This window comes from Seriola dumerili, unplaced genomic scaffold (assembly GCF_002260705.1).
Source record: "Seriola dumerili isolate Sdu_G_001 unplaced genomic scaffold, Sdu_1.0 BDQW01000331.1, whole genome shotgun sequence".
Taxonomy (NCBI): domain Eukaryota; kingdom Metazoa; phylum Chordata; class Actinopteri; order Carangiformes; family Carangidae; genus Seriola; species Seriola dumerili.
Window position 1 is genome coordinate 3,873,324 of NW_019174586.1, and position 17,449 is coordinate 3,890,772.

The window sequence follows — 17,449 nt, forward strand, 5'->3', positions numbered from 1 at the left end:
TCCAGTGCTGTCTTAACCAACATAGTACCTTCCAGACGGTCTTTTATCAGCCAGGTAAATGTTTTTCTCTGATTATTCATGTACTGAAATCTACCAACAGATAAAACTGTAGATAATCCAGAACAAACCCATTTTCTCTGCCAGCTCTTAAGCTTAGAGTGAACTCTGACCTCTGTCCTCTTCATGTCCAGGATTTTGCACACAGGCTCACTGGAGCACAGACAGACTGGTAAAAAAAATACTTTAGCTCTCTGTCTCTGGTTCCAGCTAATGATAAATTAGCATCATCTCCCAATTCTGCTGCATCCATTCACTGTGCACCTCTGCAAAATACATTGAATCAAAATTTCTGAATCATAAGGGGTCCCAAGCACCAAATTGTGATTTGTTAATACATGTACTCTTATAGTGGTTTAGAAGGCTTTCACAGTATTCTTAGGCATAATTTGATTAACGTGTATTTGATTCCTGCAGAAAATAATCAGCACAATCAGTTGATTCATATCCCTCCACAGCTTCTACGGGCCATTTTTCCTCTCAGAATATTGCAATTTTCTATTTACCTCTCAACTTGATTAATAATTATGCTATCACTCTTCCTTATCCAGGCCTATGAATACTTTCTAAAAAGTCTGAGAGACTTTTGTACCATTCACAAGAGACTGTTGTGTAAATTCACCATTGGGTGTTTCATCATTGTCCCTCAGGAGCTAAGCCGAGGAGTTCATCTTGTAACCGGTTGCCTAGCAATGGCAATGCTGCTCAGGCCAGTAAGGAAGACGGCAAAAAGCTTCAGGTGGAACAGACAGGTGCAAAGATCCCCTCTCCATCCCACACTGTTTATAACTAATATGGTGTACAGTACACAATTTTCCAAACCACTACAAGTTATAGAGAAACTATTTCCATTAGATTCAGCTCTGTTACGGCTATGATAACCACATAGCAAGCTGACTTTGTACATGCTAGTGGTTTAAACACTTACATCCACAGGTTCCCTGTTGTACAATAAATCTTGTAGTAATCTGATTTAGGGAGTATCAGGTAGTATGATCAGATAAGGCAGTTACAACTCTTGTCTGTGTATTTAGCCTTCATCATTAAAACTGGGACATCAGCTGCTGTCAGCCCTAGACTGGTGACTCACATAAAGCCAAATGAAGTGCACATGATGTGTAAACGTTCTTTGGGGATTCTTTGTTGACTCCCTCTCAGCGCCTGCTTGGCTATAACTCCGCTTTCATGTCTGTAGGCCATTCTATGAAGAAGAGAAGTTCCTCCCTCACTCGAGTAAGTGTGGGCAGAGCACAGACCCCTGCCAAGCCTGATAAGGGGACAACGGATGATCAAGGTGGCTAGCATGAACAATCAGCAGTAATTTTTTTTTCATGCCCTTATCTGCATCGCTACGGCCTCCCTCTTTGAATAACAAGCATGTGGCTCTTATGTCAATGGCTTGCTCATTATAAATCTACTCAGTTTTACTTAACAATCCTGTCACAGTGCTGTCTGAAACTAAGAGGTTTTCGGGATAACATTTTCTTCAGGCTCAATTCAGTGACATGGAGCCAGCTTTTATTGCTATGTATTCTTTCTGTCCATCCATATTCTTCTTCACCCAAAGGTCTCTCTCATTGACTACTGAATGACCTCCTGGGCAGCTGCTAAGCTTCTGTACATTGTTGTTTGCCTGTGATTTACCGGGAACACTGCGCTCACCCCATTTGTGCCTTAACCTTTCTGCTGTCATACCCTACTACATCCTGTGCCATGTCATGTTTCTCACTCACAGCTGATTTTCTAGTAACCTTTTTTATTGTTTTCTTTTCAAGTGCCAACTCAGGAATGGTTTTGTCATGTGGCGTGTCTGGACTAACACAGTGTATTGTTTTGTTGTCACAGAGTGTTGATTGTTTTCTCCCTCCCAGATGACGTCATGACTGGATTTAAATCACTGGGCTCGTGCTTCAGTGTGGTGTGTGTCAGTGCCATCCCACCATAGCTCCCCTAGAGCACAGAAATGACTACAGCAACTCACTGCCATCTGTGTGCTACCATTAACCACCAGTGCTTTTGTTTGTCTTAAAGCCGTGTCAACCTCTTCATGCCCTCGAGTGGTAGAAATGTTCCTGTCTTGTACAGATGTATGTTCTGTGTGATTAACCTGAGCAATAGTACAACACAGCTACCATCATTCATACTCACATAGCACTTCTCATCTGCAATTAAAATGGTAGTTTAAAGTAATTTAACCCCAAATCTCGCACACAATATTATCTTCATTACTATAACCTTATCACAGACTAATAACCCAGATGCTTCATACTTTGGTGCACAGTTGCGAGCCATGCTGCCATGCTGCCATGCTCCAGGGGCTAACACTCATCAGCTAACAAAAAACAAGTCTGTCGACAACAGATGTCTCCTTAGTAAGGATCTCCAAAAGGAAGTGTGACTCTGCGATTTCCTTTTAAAGATGTTGCGTTTAGGGACTTGTGGCAAAATTAACCGGTCAACACTTAAACTGTTCTTCTGGAATGATTTGTACTTTGTAGCTTAGGTTACAACAGCCTAAATGGGGAATCGTTAATTCTTTTATTTTATGAAAGCAAGAGCTCTTTGTTTCTCCTGTGAAATCAAGCTACACAGTAGTGCTTTTCTAACGGGTTGAGTTGCTCAGTACTGGCCTCTGTACTACTAGAAAGCCTCATATTTCAGCTTGATTTAAATTTGGCACCTTCTTTATCTCAGCCATAAAAAAAAGTTTGAACAGTAGAAGCTAAAGAACTCTTGTCTGGTCACAGTCGCTTCCCTGTCACTTTTAGTCTTTGGTCTATTTCACTTCTCATCTTCCTACCCAATAGTATTCCCCTCAGCTGTCTTTGAAGATCACTAATGGTTTGTTTTTTCCCATCAGCACACCTTCCTCTGCCTCAAGGAACCATTGATTTGACCTCATTTTCTACTTTGACTACTGTTGACTACTGAACTGATCAGCAGTTACCAGACAATCAGTCTTTGGTCTGTCTCAGTATTCTTCCATGGTGCCTGTTCCTTACTGTCTGACAATCCTCATTTTATTAACAGGATAAAGACAGTTGATAAAAAGCCCATGTAAAATTATTGAGACATACAGTAACCTTTGGTTCTTCATGTTGATTCTCTCCTGTTGGTTAAATCACATGGTTACCTTTCAAAACTTCATTGACCCCCCCTCCCCCCTCCTTCCCCCTTCTTTGTTTTGCCTTTTCATCCCCCATTCTTGCCCACTCTTTCCTTCTTCGCCTTTTTGTTCTTCTCTACTATTTTCGGGTGATTTTTCGGCCGTGTAGCTCGCAGGCCACCGGCAAGCACTGTGGACGGAGGGGTCCTTAGTCGCCTGCTCACCCCCACCCAGGCCTCACTAGCTAGGAGCAAGAGCGCCGCTGCCCTGTCCGCTGAAGGAACAGATGCTCAAGGTAACCTCCACACAGGAGACCCTGACAGAGAGGAAAGGATGGCTAGACACAGATGCTGGTCCTCCCTACTTACCCTTATTTTATCAGCAAAACGTCAACCCAGTCACTCCCAGTATCACTTCTAGATCTGAGCTCATCCCAGTGCCCTGCTGCAGATCCTCAAGCTTTTGGAGCAGTCCTTTCAGAGCAAATGGTGGCCTCTTGGTGGTGGTGGAATTATAGACGTTGCTGCAGCTCCCTGTGTTTAAAGGCAACTATTGTAACAATCAGCTGTTTATGTTATGCATGTACAGTAATTACTTGCAGTAAGTACAGTCATGTGAGGGTGCATAGTTACTTAGTAAATATTGACAGACACACAGGTCCAGCTCACAAGCACAGTCAGATCTGGCACAATTGACTGTTGTGTGCTGAGCTGGGCTGAGCAGCACAGACTTGGCCGGGAGCATTTCTCTGCATCTGAGGAGCCTCGGGGTCCATGCTGGGAGATTTGCTCTAAGCTGCTTACCTGTTGGTTCTTGTTACGTCAGAACGAGACTGTTGTGCTATTGCATGTGTTCTCATAGGGAGTCCAGGGTGTTGGGGACTGTAATACATGGCGCCAAAATAATAATTATCTGGCATTTCCATTTGATTATATTGGCTTGAAGTGACGCTAATCAAAATCAGTACATCCCTGTTTTGCCACTAGGTTTTGGGCTGACATTTTGTTGTGAAATATGATCTGAAGCCATATAGGTGGAGTTTTATGTGTCACTGGATGGCTTGCATGCCTTTGATTTTAAATAAACCATTTCTTTGTGTTATGCCAAAATGGGGATCATCCAAAGTACATACGCTGTTGCTGAAGATATACATAATTTTAGCCTCAACAAAGACAACCCTTAATGAATCTCCTCTTATTCACTATGTTTTTAAGGATTTAAAGAACCACACTGATGGTTTACATTTGGCACATCAGTGACTCGTTTGAAAGCTGTAACTGGTTGTGGTGTTTATTGACCAGCCATTACAAACCCATTAGAAGATATAGATCTCCAGCTAAGTGTAGCAACAGTAGCAACATGACACAACTGCATTAGCAGCAGCAGTGGTAGCTCATGGCAGGATAAATTTCATAGTCACCATAACTGCACAGTGTGCAGTCAGAATGAAGCACAGAACACATTTGTGACCAGGCTGTGGCAGAGAGAGTTCTCCAGGTCTCAGGATTATCAAGGCTAATCCCTCAATCTGACGCAGCAAGCTCATAACCCAGGGACAACAGTATTTCTTTCAGCAGAAGGACTCAAAGACTGCAAATTACTCATTTTTTAGTTACTGTAACTGAACACAAGTCACACTGTCAACATTGTGTGCTTAGTGTACTAATAAATATGTGTGTGTGTGTATGTGTGTGTGTAGTGTCAGTGTTGGTTGTATTTCGTTGGTGGTAGGTTTTGCGTAGTGTGTCCTGTGCTGCTGTGCTTGGTGTTCAGGTTTGTTCATGTTGTGTCCAGCAGCTTTGGCACCTGTGGAGTGTCTGGGGCTTTTGTGAGATTGTTGCTATCTGCTCCTCATGTCTGCAGTAATCTCCAGCCCAATCAAGCTTTGAGAAATCAAGCTGTTGCCTGCTTTAAGTGCTATACCTAACAAATCGCTTTGTTTTTTTTGTGCTCTTGTCCCCTCATGAAAACCCTCTTCTGCATTTCTTTCAACCATCATCTGCCCTCCCTTCCCCTTTCTCTTTCTCTCCCAATTTCCCCTCTCTCTTTCCCTCCACTGTCTTTATTCTTCTCTCCTTTTGCTCTTTGCTGCTTTGCTGCCCAACTTGGTCGCTTATCATGCCTCCCATTGGTTGTGCTCCCCTGGCCCTGCGATGACTGTGTCCTTTACCAGAGTGTCACCTGTGTCCTCGCTCAGCCTCTGCCAGTCCCCTGCACCCACCGCGCGGACCTGTGCGCAGCCGTAGCATTGACCGACAGAAGAGCGGCATGACCACCTCTGTTTCAGCTGACGGAGCCCTCGACCCTTCACTGGTGAGGAAACCCCTTGACTTTAGTGTTGCTAACACCATTGACCTACAGAGCAAACTGTTTGAATCAGACTTTTACAAAAAGAAACGTATAATGTTAATGATCAGCTGAGGTAAAAATTTTCCACTGCAGATGATTGTGATGGCCCACTGTCCTCCCTGTTCCACTCTCCTTAAGCTGCATTTTTATATGCTCATTGATGCGAGTATAGATTCTTAGCAGACACATACAGACAATAATTTGATAATGTTGCATTTAGTTGACCCAGTCACTCATACTCAGGCATGTCTGTGTTGTATGGAAAAAAACACAACATCTTTTTGTTAGACTCTAAATAATGTTGCATTATTTTACAGCCCTATGTCGTTCAGTTCAGTTGCTTGTACTGATGGAGTAACCTGAATGCTGGGCTTCAGATCGTATCTCTAATCTTATCCATAGTCAAACTACAAAGTGATAAAGAATACATTTAAGTCAGTACATGTGTAGGACGATAAGGACTTGATGAGAGGTAGTATGACAGCCTACTTGTGGAAATAAGTTATATATATTATCAAAAAAGGTTTTTTTAAGTGTTGGATAAAATCACAATACAATTTAGAGAATATTTTGCAGCACAAAGTAATGGCTTGAAAATAACAGTGCTGTGTTTGTAAAACGACACTATGCCATTTAATTACCAGAAATGTTTGTTTTTATTTCCGTATAAAAGTCATTGAATCTGACTTGGACAGACTACAAAAATGTTTTACTGGTTAATTTAATTGTTGGTAGAACTAAGAGAGGTATGCCTCTGACAAGAAACCATGATGCAGTTGAGGTATTGACAACAAATGCATGTTCCTGCAATGAAATGATGTTGCCCAGAGAAATATGTGGATGGCACCAAAGACTCTGATTTATATGTGCATATCCGGCTACATTTGCCTGTCAAAGTACTTCTGCAGGATGCTAACCATAGGGAAATGTTCCCCCAGCTGTTCTCTGACCTTTGCTGGTCACTCACACAATTCACATAATTTGAACTTGTTCATACATTCGCAGAATTTTATCCTATGTACTTTTACTCATAAGTGATATCTGATTTTTTTTACTTGGTGGCCTGTAGTGCCTGGCTCTCTCATAACCTGCCTGTCCTCTTCCTCCTCTGTGGCTGTGAAGGGCCTCATTGTCATAGCATTAGACAAAGGGATTCACAGTGGCCTGATTATGGGCAGATCATCCCATGCAAAACAGACCCCACCCTGACCCTGGGGCCGAATGTCAAAAGCCTTTGACTTTCTTTACCTTCTCTTTATCGTCTCTCCTTCACATTTGCAGATTGGTGTGGAGATAATTGAAATTCAGAGCCTCATGACCATCACTCAGCCATTGCGTGACTGTCTTTCAAGTCAGCTGAATTAGGCTGTCTGCCCACAGTGGGGATATTTTTTTTAACAACTGATCAAAAAGTGTATGAGAAAAGTGGAAAAAAATAGCTGTTAGTGCTGTTCTGTCCTATTTCATATGTCTTACACAATCATCTTCCTGATGCTATGCTAGGGCACATCATTAGTGATGTTACCTGGGGTCGTCAGGTGCTTCGGTTCTTTTAAACATCATATACCCTCACCCAGGCAACCCCATCAGGGTTGATCTTCAGCTCCTCATACTTTGCTCTTTTCCGCTCACAGGCCTCCTCCAAACATTCACTCCACGGCACGGTGAGCTCAAGCATAAGAACATACTTTCATGCGTCAGACCACAGCACAATATTGGGCAGCAGTGTAGTCTCTGTGATGTGGGAAGAAAACTGCAGCCAAAGTGGATGCTGCTTTTGATTGGCTCTGTCTTCTGACAGATGTTTAGGGTGCTGCAGATGTTCTCTGCAATAGTGCGGAGGACGTGGTCATGTCCCCACCAACAGCGACTTTGGGTAAGAGCTCTTGGGCAGCAGCTCAGGGTATGCTCAAGCTTGCCAGATTTCTCACAGAGAGGGCAAGCTGGTCGTTCTGCAAGACCCCAGCTGCAGGTTGGGTGGATGGACAGTCTGATGTTATTGTCCCTGTTGAGACTCTCAGATGTAAATCATTCTATTAGTCGATGAGTACATGTCAAGACCAACTCTTCCCTTGGCAACTGCCACCACCAGCACCTTATGGCGCCGTCGTGCCTCAGCAGCTTCTGCACTTTCTTCCAGTTCTCACTGTCGCTCTTACCTTTCAACTGTTGAATCTGAAAATTCCTGGTACTGCAGCATTTATCCTGCTTACGTAATCTTAAACTCCTCCTGGATTTCAGGGAGGGAGTTTCCATACAGAGCAATGCTGCTGATGTTTGTAGGTAAACCCAGCTATCTTTGCAAGAAGATTTTCAGGGTTCTTTGTGATAGTAGGAATTGGAATACCCTCAATCAAGAAACAAAATTTCTCCGCCTTTTCAGCACTGTAGATCCTGATTTTGCAGGCTTGAAGAACAGCCTCGCCAACCTCAGAATCCACCTAGCAACAGGCAGTGAGTCCGTAGTGATGGCGAGGTCATCCATGAATGCTCATATTGGTGGTTGGCGGATCCCAGATCTTGATTTCGCCCCTTGACACTCTGGCCCTGCACATTTTACCAGTATGTTCATTACCAGAGCAAAAAGGGTAACTGAGATTGAGTGCAGCCTGTGATAATGCCTACCTCCAGCCTGCACTAGTCTGATGTTATCGGCCCTCTTGAGAATCTCAGGTGTCACTTCTGTTAGTCGATAAGTCGTCCATGTCATACAATGACTCTATATACAGTTCTTGCTATAGTGCTGTATTGACATGAATAGGAAATTAACTTCTTGTCCCTGTTATGAAACTGTGCAGTCACATGTTTATTGTCCTTCTTTCATGTTCTCGTAAGAGGATGATGATCAAGCTGTGTGACCACAACTAAAACAGTTTTCTTATGATACCAGTTTCATATGTAGATACAGAAAATGCATTGTATCTAATTTTTGCCTACTTGGCATTCAGTGCAGAGAGTTTGGGGTGGGACAGTGCTGTATATTTGTGTCTGTCTGAGTGTCACATGGTTGACCTTGCTGTGCCCTGCTGTCATCATGTTTACAGTGCCAAACATAGCACATGGGCATTAAAAATAGATGAATTAAAACCTGATCCATGGCCTCCTTTAATTGAGCATTGTGAATATGATATGCTAGTGAAACAAAAAGTGGCAGAGGCAGAATTAACAATTTAAGTTAAGTTAAGTTAAATGGTTAATTTGTTATAATATGTGTTTTGTGTATTTCCTACTGGATTTTCTTGTGATTCTGTCTAAATATAAGGATAATTCATTTGTGTAAACAAATGGTTCCAAAATAAACACTGGGAATGAGAGAATCATAAATGCAATACGTTATAAAAATAAATACAGTATTTCTGCTACATAATATGATATTTACCTTTTATGATGTTTATCAGTTTTATTTGCATGTTTCTTCCATAGCACTGTCTTCCATAGCACCTCTTTGGAGCCTCTAAAATAATTTCAGTGATACAATCTGAGAAGGACAAATCACAGTTTGGTTTAAGTGCTTACTATTTATGTCCACATTAAGGTCATAAGTTGTGATGAGTAATCACAAGTAATCCTAGCTGTTGTGGAGTGATCCCTTTTTGATATCAGTATAACCCAGTCACATATTTTACAACTGTTTTGCTTATTACGCAATGATATTTAAATTGACATTGAGATTTTGCGTTAGACAGAACTGTTTCTGGGAATTGGTTTCGAGCTCTTGAAATAGTCCTACTTCAGAGATAGTCAAGAATTCCTTTTCCACTTCTATCCCTTTTCTTTGGAACTACAGAAGGACAAGCAGTTAACGCCTGGGGGGCAACGTCCCGCCTCCCCATCCACCCCCCTGGGACGCAACCGCTCACCATCCCCAGCCCCCAATCCAGCTCCAAAGAGGACCCCCTCCCCAGCAGCCAAGTAAGACTACAAGCCTTCAGCTTTAGTGATTTAGTGGTATTTTACTTCATTTTTTGAGGGATTGGATGGAGGCTTTCTTTTTGATTTAATTGTAGAACACAAAAGGGCATAACTCACACTTTATTCTTACAGGCAAAGTTCCAAGTCACGCCCACCCTCACCTGGTGCAATGAAACAACGTCCCCCATCCCCCCAGCCTACATCAACCAAACCCCCACCCATCCAGAAACAGGCTCTCACTCCAACAGGGCCCCCTACTTTGCGAAAGAGAGACTCCAAGTCTAAGGAACTGTGTCCTGTCCAGGCTGTGGCTCCACAGCCCTCTGACAGCAGCAAGTCCAAAGAGAAAGATGGTGAGCAATTCTCTATCTCAATAAAGCATTTAACAGTATGTATGTGTGAGTGTAAGCTGTTTCATATTTGTACAAAACATATGACTTAGGCAGACTTAACAACCATAGTCAACTGACAGATTGTAATTAGTCAGTACCAATATTTGCCAAGTGTGATATTCTGTTATTCTGGCAACCAGGATGTTTACACTGGTGCATCCAGACGTGGTGTCATTTTCAGGGAGCACAGTGACCCAGCAGGACAAGCTGAAATCTTTTTCATCTGGAAAAAAATGAAAATCACTGAAGTTCTTAGCCATGCAGGTCCAAACTTACTGTCGCAAAAAATATTTAAGTAATTTAATTGTTAATTGTTAGAATTTACTGAGGCACCTCTTATGAATAACTGGCTGTCCCTTAATCTGATGTAAGTCATACTACTACTACACAAAAGCTTCTTGCTCTTCACCCTTCACTTATTATTTGTCCAGACACCTGTTCCATTTACACTTGACATATGCTGATGGGAGCGCAAAAGGAAGTAAAAGGAGGAAATCAAATTGCAAGAGCTCTTGGATCCAAAAGAAATTACAGAGGGAGAGTTTGCGCATTAATAAACTGTTAAATTTGCAGAACACAAAACAGAAGTTCCCTGGTCGAACCAAACCAAACAGAAAAGATATAAGAATATCATTGTCATTTTATTTTCAACATTGTTATCTATATTTCATAGTGTTAGGTAACATGGCCACTTGCTTACACTTGCTTATTAAACCGTGATCAGTCAGTTTGGTTTTAGAGCCTTATCATCTGTTTTTATAGATTGACCCTAAACCGTATTGTGTGGGTGGGTGGGTGTGTGTGCGTGCGTGCGTGTGTGTGTTTGTGTCCAGCAAACTGACGTGGCAGAGGCTCAGTTTACAATAAAATCTCAGTGGAGCAGGAGACCTATTAAGTCCCAGCTGGAGTCACATCCTGTTACAGATCTGAGGTTGTTGCTGCTGCCACCTCATGGAGAGAATTATGCTCTGCAAGATAAAATTGCTTAGTAATGGTTTGATACTAAATGCCAAAGACTGTCTCCCAGTATTCATTAGAATTGTCTAAAAACAAAAGTGTTGTGGAAGACACAAATGATGAATTAATTTCCATTCCTGGCTTTATTAGTATATACCCTTTTCATTTGCATCACATAAATGTTAACATGCAAGTGTGAGGGTGGGTGATAAGGATAAAGTGCTCTGTCACAGTAAATGTAATTGTCATCAATCATCATCAAATGCAAAAGTCATATGAAAATCTTGCTATAAACCAGTCCTGTGTCTTCTATAACCTAATAAACTTAGATATTTAAGGGATAAATGCTATGATAGTAATGGTGGGGCAGAATCTCTGAGGGTAGACAAATTGGTATAATCACCCTATCGCCCAATCCTAATGTGTATTCCCACCTGACATTATTTGAGAGTTCTATGAAAGAGCACAGAGATTGTCATGTGAAAGTTACACAACTCAGTATCAGGCTGCTCTCTTGTTTTTTTCCTGCTGCTGCCTTTCTCTCTCACAGTTAGCCTCCTCCATTAATCAGGCTTTCCCTGTTCTCTCAGTCATCAGTCATCCTCCAGTCCCTCAGCGTCTACATGCTTTGGCCTCAGGTCAGCACTACAATGAGAAATGGACGACAAGAGTGACAAAGTGCTAAACGTATCTTCCATATTTGTCTTTCCACCTGTCAGACTCTAAGGCCGCGTCAGGCACCAACTCGGCTGCTGAGGCAGCCAAGATCCTGGCAGAGAATCGCAGACTGATGCGAGAGCAGAAGGAAAAAGAGGAGCAGCTCAGGGTACAGAGAGAGGAAGAGGAAAGGTGAGGATGTTGAATTATTCATTTTGGTTATAATAAGGATGCAGCAGTTATGATAACATATCCAAGTACCATCAACTCTGCTGGTTATATTTTATGGGCATTAAAATGAATATTAAAATACAATGAGCATGGTGAATGAAGGAACGCACTTCAAGCATTTGCTGCTGTTTCATATCCAGGCTGAGAAAGGAAGAAGAGCAACGTTTAGCGGAGGAGGCTCGACTGAAACGCATAGAGGAGGAGAAGAAGCTTGCAGAGGAGAGAAAAGTCAAAGAAGAAGAAGAAGCTCGCCTGGCAGAGGAGGAGCGGGTGAGACTGGCAGAAGAGGAGGCAGTGAAACAGGCCGAGCTCCAGAAGGAGCGGGAGGAGGCTGAGGCCAAGGCTCTGGAGGAGGCAGAGAGAGTCCGTCAGGAGAGAGACCGCATCATGCAGCAGAACCAGCAAGAACGAATGGAGAGGAAGAAGGTAAGGATGGATGAAGGAGAGAATCTTCTCTTTAGTGGGGTCTTGATAAGGAACAAATGTTACATATTGTTGCAGCAGCATTTTGTTGAAGAAATAATTTATAAAAATGTTAAATATTCTTTACATTTCAGAGAATTGAAGAAATAATGAAGAGAACTAGAAAAGGGGATGCAAATGACTTGAAGGTGAGCTCACATTCACTCAGCCTGTATATCTTTAAGTTTTGGAGAAAATCCTCTACACTGAGTGTGTGTTAACATGTTGATCATGTCTATCTGTCATGCTTGTGTAGAGAGATGACGATAAATCGCAGGAGAATGGAGATGAGGGAGGGGACCAGATAAGCTGTGAAACCAAGAGTAAGTGTTTTCATCCTTTTGCTTTCACCTTGATGGCAGGTTCAGGATATCAAAGTGCATGAAAATGTAGGCATCACTGCGTTTTTGAATTTGATATTTTGTCACTGAGAGTGAAGGTGTGTCTTCCTGTCTTTGTTTGCATATGCTTTACATAAATTGCTTGTTTGTGTGGGTTTACATAATTCTCTATGCAACATATGACTTGTCTCATTGAAATTCATTTGCTCAATAGATGACATAGCCCAGACAGATGACATCGCCATGGAGGCCGACAAAGATGAGTGTGGTCTGTCCTCTGGTGATCCGGGGATCCAACAAGAGGAGCTCCTAGACAGTGTCAATGGGAAACCAGAGACTGACGACAAGGAGAATAACAATGGCATAAGCACAGATGAAACTCAGGCAGTAAGGTATGACTGCAGAAAAGAGCATGACACAGGAATACAAAGTCATCTCAAAATTAAAACAGGCTTAAGCTAGTGTTATACCTTGCCCATCTGCAACAACGCAAGGATCTGATAGGGTCTGAGTGATGTAAATTTTCGGCATCAGAGGGCACACGCGAGGCTCTGTGCAGACGTCTGTGTGCACTGTTGTGACAGTTCGCCACAAGGGCACCAACTTGCACATGCATCCTCCAAGTGGGCTCCAAACAGACGAGAAAAGTATAATAAGAATAACAATGCATCCAGGGTGTCCACAGCTGTCTGTGTGCATGTCCGCCAGGGAGTACAATTGCGGGTTCAGAGTCCTGTTGACTGTACTGTAATTGTCAGCAGCTGAAATTTTATCAGCGTGAATGAAAAATGGTTTATCATTTGTTGAAATACTACAGCACTGTCTGTTTTAGTAAATTCCTAGGGCTGTCCCTAAATCAGGATACAAAAAATCTTTAAACTTTAAACTAAAGATTTTTTGTTTTTATAAACACTCAACATTATCATTCGTCTTTTCCTTGTTACACCTTATCTGCAAACATGAGAAATATATTCTTTGCTACCCTGCAGTTAGTGTCAGTCCAGGCACTGCACACGAAACTCCAATATGAGCCTACATTAATCTGTACATTGTCTGTAAGACTTGTGTCTTGGTGCCTTTCTTCATTATATGTGATCTGAAAACATTAGATTCCCACAAAGTCGATGGTAGAGAAGGCTCAGGGACTTCTAGGGAGCAGCCCTAGAAAAATTTAACTGCACTTGTGACTCGTATTTAAGGATTTTCTTCTTCAGTAGGAATGATTTGGCCTGGGGGGTTAGTGCCACACAGTGGGGAGGGAAACTAAATGAGAGATGAACGAACTCATTGTTGGTTTTGGCCTTTCTGTGGGATTTGTTTGTTTGCTGAAATATATAGAATAACAGCAGCCTTATCCCTTTTTGGACCGGATTCCCTTCTGTCAACCACTTACTCCTCCATCTCTCAAAGTTGGGTTGTGCTGTGAAAACTTTGTCTTTCATCTTTCAAAGTACTTTCCTAACGGGCACCCAATACTTTTTCCCCTTCCCCTCTCCAGTCCAGTCCCTAAAGGCCACCTGGTCGAGGGTTCGGAGTTCCTGAATGAGCAGGACTCTGCCAAAGTGGGGTTGGTCTCTGGCATGAACGGTAAAGCCAACCAGTGGAGCTTTGAAGAATTCATTGACCTCAATGTCCACTCTAAGACTCGGCCCCTCATCGAGGCAGAGGACTGTAACCAGGTCTTGATCAACTGTGACGGGAGCTCAGATGGGACCAGGGTAGCCTTCGAGGACAAGGGAACCCCCGTCAACACCCTGCATTCCTCTAATCAACCCATAGAAGCCCTTTCAGGTGCGGAGTCAGTTACTCATTCATTTATTGGGAATGCATAGCTTCAAGATAAATCGTAACTATTTTCTCCTGTGTCTCTGTAGAGATTTGATGCTGCGGCCATCGCTGGGAAGCCTCTCACTGTTGCACTCCTAAAGTTCCTGTCTAGCTGAGCTCCTTTAAAAAAAAAAAAAAAAGAAAAAAAAATCCTTTATCAGTTCCAAACAGCTTCCTGCTCTTTGTCCTCCTCCTCTTCCGGAGGGAGGAGCACAAGGTGAAGTGGAAAGACCACCAAGTGCTACATTTGCACCCTACATGATGAGGAAACAAATATATTAAAATTATATATTAAAAAATGTTATTCTTCAGGGAAATTCCATATATTCCTTCGTGCTTGCTTCAGGTCTCTTTCCTCTTCCTCTTGTGTTTAGTTCTTCTCCAGATGTTTTTGTTTTTTTCTATGTTGTGTCTGATTTTGATGATGTTTTTTAAGAGCTTTGTCTTTGTCAGGGGTGCATTGTTGTAATTTATTAATTTTGGCTTCTATGTTATTGTAATTATTGTTATGTATGTTTCTTTTTTTTTTTTCTCTTCTATGAGAATATTCCAGGACACATGCACATTAGGCTGTGTGAACTGAATATGAGGTAAATATAGTGAGTTAATGGAAGGAACGTTAATACATTCTGATGTGTCAGGGGTTGGGGGGATAGCATCCCAGGATTTGCATGTGATTCATCTAAATTTACTTGACCGGCTGTTTTTTGCAGCATCCAGCAATATGGCCTTACCATTTTTTCCCCAACTTCTAATTTCTAAGTATGAATATAGTAAATATTTTGTGCTGAAGCTCATACACGCACAGTTTAGCAGTCTCCCATCATGCGCTTACAGTTGGGAGTGGATTCTGTATTCATGCTATACTTCACAGATCTCTGTCCTTTTTCATCCCCTTTTTTTTTCATGCCTAACACACAAACACCTGTCTCCCAGCTTCTCTCTCCCTGTGTTTCCTTCTTTGGCCACTAGAGGGATTCAAGAGCACAACTGTTACATTTGAAGCTCAAGAGAGTTGAGATTAAAGACGACGCTGTAGTGAATTCACATCTTCACGTCGGTGAAGTTTCAGCAATTTGTTGATTTGGGGCTCATGGCCCATTTAGGTTTTATTTTTTTACATATGTATATAGAATGTGTGTTTACTAACATCATTGTAATTTACATCACAATCTGAGTTCTAGTCTCATCTGAAGTGATAACACCACCACCTGCATCTGTTCCCATTCAACTGTTTGAATAATTGAAACTGTGACACACTAACTTAACAGAGTTGAAGTCCATTAGTTTCTTTCTTAGCTGCTTCTGAGCTTCTTAAGGCGGTGTGTGTTCATCACTGGAACTTCAATGTTTGGCTGTTTTCATGTCATTCATGTCCAGAGTTCACCTTTACTGAAACTAGAAATCAGGTTTTCAATTATCTGGTTTTTATTTGAACTTTACCAACACATCCACACACACCTCTCCATCCATCCTTCTGCCTGTGTCACTCTGTCATTAATTCCACTTCTTTCCCACAAACCATCTTCTAAAACACCAGCTGCTGCATCAGACAAAATGCATTTCAACTGTTTTTTATAATATAAAATTTGGCTCTTTGTTTATATATAAAAATACATTTCTACATATATTTAAGTGTTATTGTATTGTGTATATAATCAGTATTAGGCAAATGAAGCCATGTTTAGGAGGGAGTGGTGTCAGGATGTGGATAATTGAAGTCTGTGTATGTGTATGTGCTATAAGTTTAAGGTTTCTGTTCTTACCCTGTGACACGTGCCCTGTGACAGGGTAGCCGGGTTAGGTTTTTGCAGCCTGGAAAGCTAACACTTACATGAAGCCCTGTTCCACAGCAGCTCTGCAAAACAAGGGGCCAAGTGGGGACCCACTATGTTTCTCAAAATGTGGTCTGTAATTCTGTGTATATTTGAGAGATTTCAGTCGTATATCCCCAAGCCCTAGTTTTGATTCTGATGTTGCCTCACAGACTAAACAAGTTGACATTTTAATGGCGAACAGAGCTCACAACCCTCAGCAACATTTCTTGACCCATGAAAACAGTCGTCGCTGTGCCTCATAATGCTTTTAATGTCATCAAAATATGTTTTATGTGATGTCAAAAGATATGGTAGGCATATCAGCGCAGTTTGCAACCTTTCTCCTTTGTAACATGACGCAGGGTAAATTCACTAAACAAAATCTGAGATGGGGCAGACTTGTTTTCCCATATTGTTTTCTGTCTGTTCTGGAGTTTTTTTTTTTTTAACAAACTGTGTTGAAATCTTGAAATGCTCAATGCTTGAATAGTCTAAGCACAAGGTTTGGGGACCTTGATTTTTGCCTTGTTCTCTGCTGGCTAACTAAAATCTTTGTACATAAAGACTAGGGGCTTTTAGATCTTAGCTTTGATTAATAAGCTCAAAGAATGTAACAGACTCCATAAACCGTCCTTCATTATTTACCATGTCTCTCAAAGCTGCCCACTTTTAGCTTACATACATTATTCATCTAAAAACACAAGACTCTTTGCACTGTCACATTACTTGCTGTGTTTAAAGAATGGTTACTGAGGAGTTGCTTTACTGTACAGACCCGTAGGAGAGATGTGTGATATTCTGGAGGAAAGTAGGGTTTTTTCCCATTAAGAGATTTCAAAAAATCTCACCCCTAACCCAAAACTTGCCAATACCCAAACTCCGCCCAAACCTTTCCTACTCCTTTCCACTCATGAGTAGCACCTGTTGGGGGGCTGTTGTAGCTGCTGCTTGAAGAAATACTGTATCTATTCCAGGTTCCTGCTGCATCTTTGAGGGCTTGAGTACAGAACTGACTGCTCTTAGTCCTCAATGTTGTCTATAACAATAGGATAGAACGGTGCCTTAGATTGAGATTTAGTATTTTTATTGTATCACAGTTGACTAAGAAAGCTTGTCTTTACCTCAGCCTCGACAATCAGTCCACCCAACCAGGGCAACAGTGTGAATATGAATATTTCTCTGAAAGATTTACAAACCTAACAATGCCCTGACCACAAATAAAATTTGTACTGTAAATATATCTAAAGTGTACTGAGATGATACAAACTGTTAAAACAATAAAGTCTTGCAAAAATATCCCATTGCCATGTTTTCAATTTCTTGCTGTAAAGAAACAACAGG

General features: G+C 41.8%; 1 protein-coding gene across 9 annotated transcripts in view; it reads left to right on the forward strand.

The window, feature by feature from the left end:
* The window catches only part of LOC111232768 (ensconsin-like), a 28,147-nt gene extending 10,745 nt beyond the window's left edge, over positions 1 to 17,402 (forward strand). For 3 of the 9 annotated variants that reach the window (XM_022760420.1, XM_022760421.1, XM_022760423.1), the window contains 14 exons: positions 708 to 809; positions 1,253 to 1,351; positions 3,333 to 3,458; positions 5,361 to 5,476; positions 7,147 to 7,176; positions 9,300 to 9,424; positions 9,557 to 9,777; positions 11,493 to 11,622; positions 11,802 to 12,087; positions 12,219 to 12,272; positions 12,380 to 12,446; positions 12,679 to 12,856; positions 13,963 to 14,255; positions 14,339 to 17,402. In XM_022760420.1, coding sequence (XP_022616141.1) covers positions 708 to 809; positions 1,253 to 1,351; positions 3,333 to 3,458; positions 5,361 to 5,476; positions 7,147 to 7,176; positions 9,300 to 9,424; positions 9,557 to 9,777; positions 11,493 to 11,622; positions 11,802 to 12,087; positions 12,219 to 12,272; positions 12,380 to 12,446; positions 12,679 to 12,856; positions 13,963 to 14,255; positions 14,339 to 14,346 — 1,835 coding nt within the window. In that variant the 3' untranslated portion in view covers positions 14,347 to 17,402. The remainder of the gene's footprint in view (positions 1 to 707; positions 810 to 1,252; positions 1,352 to 3,332; positions 3,459 to 5,360; positions 5,477 to 7,146; positions 7,177 to 9,299; positions 9,425 to 9,556; positions 9,778 to 11,492; positions 11,623 to 11,801; positions 12,088 to 12,218; positions 12,273 to 12,379; positions 12,447 to 12,678; positions 12,857 to 13,962; positions 14,256 to 14,338) is intronic. The other 6 variants (XM_022760419.1, XM_022760428.1, XM_022760425.1 and 3 more) reach the window with 4 other exon arrangements.
* The last annotated feature ends 47 nt before the right edge of the window (positions 17,403 to 17,449 follow it).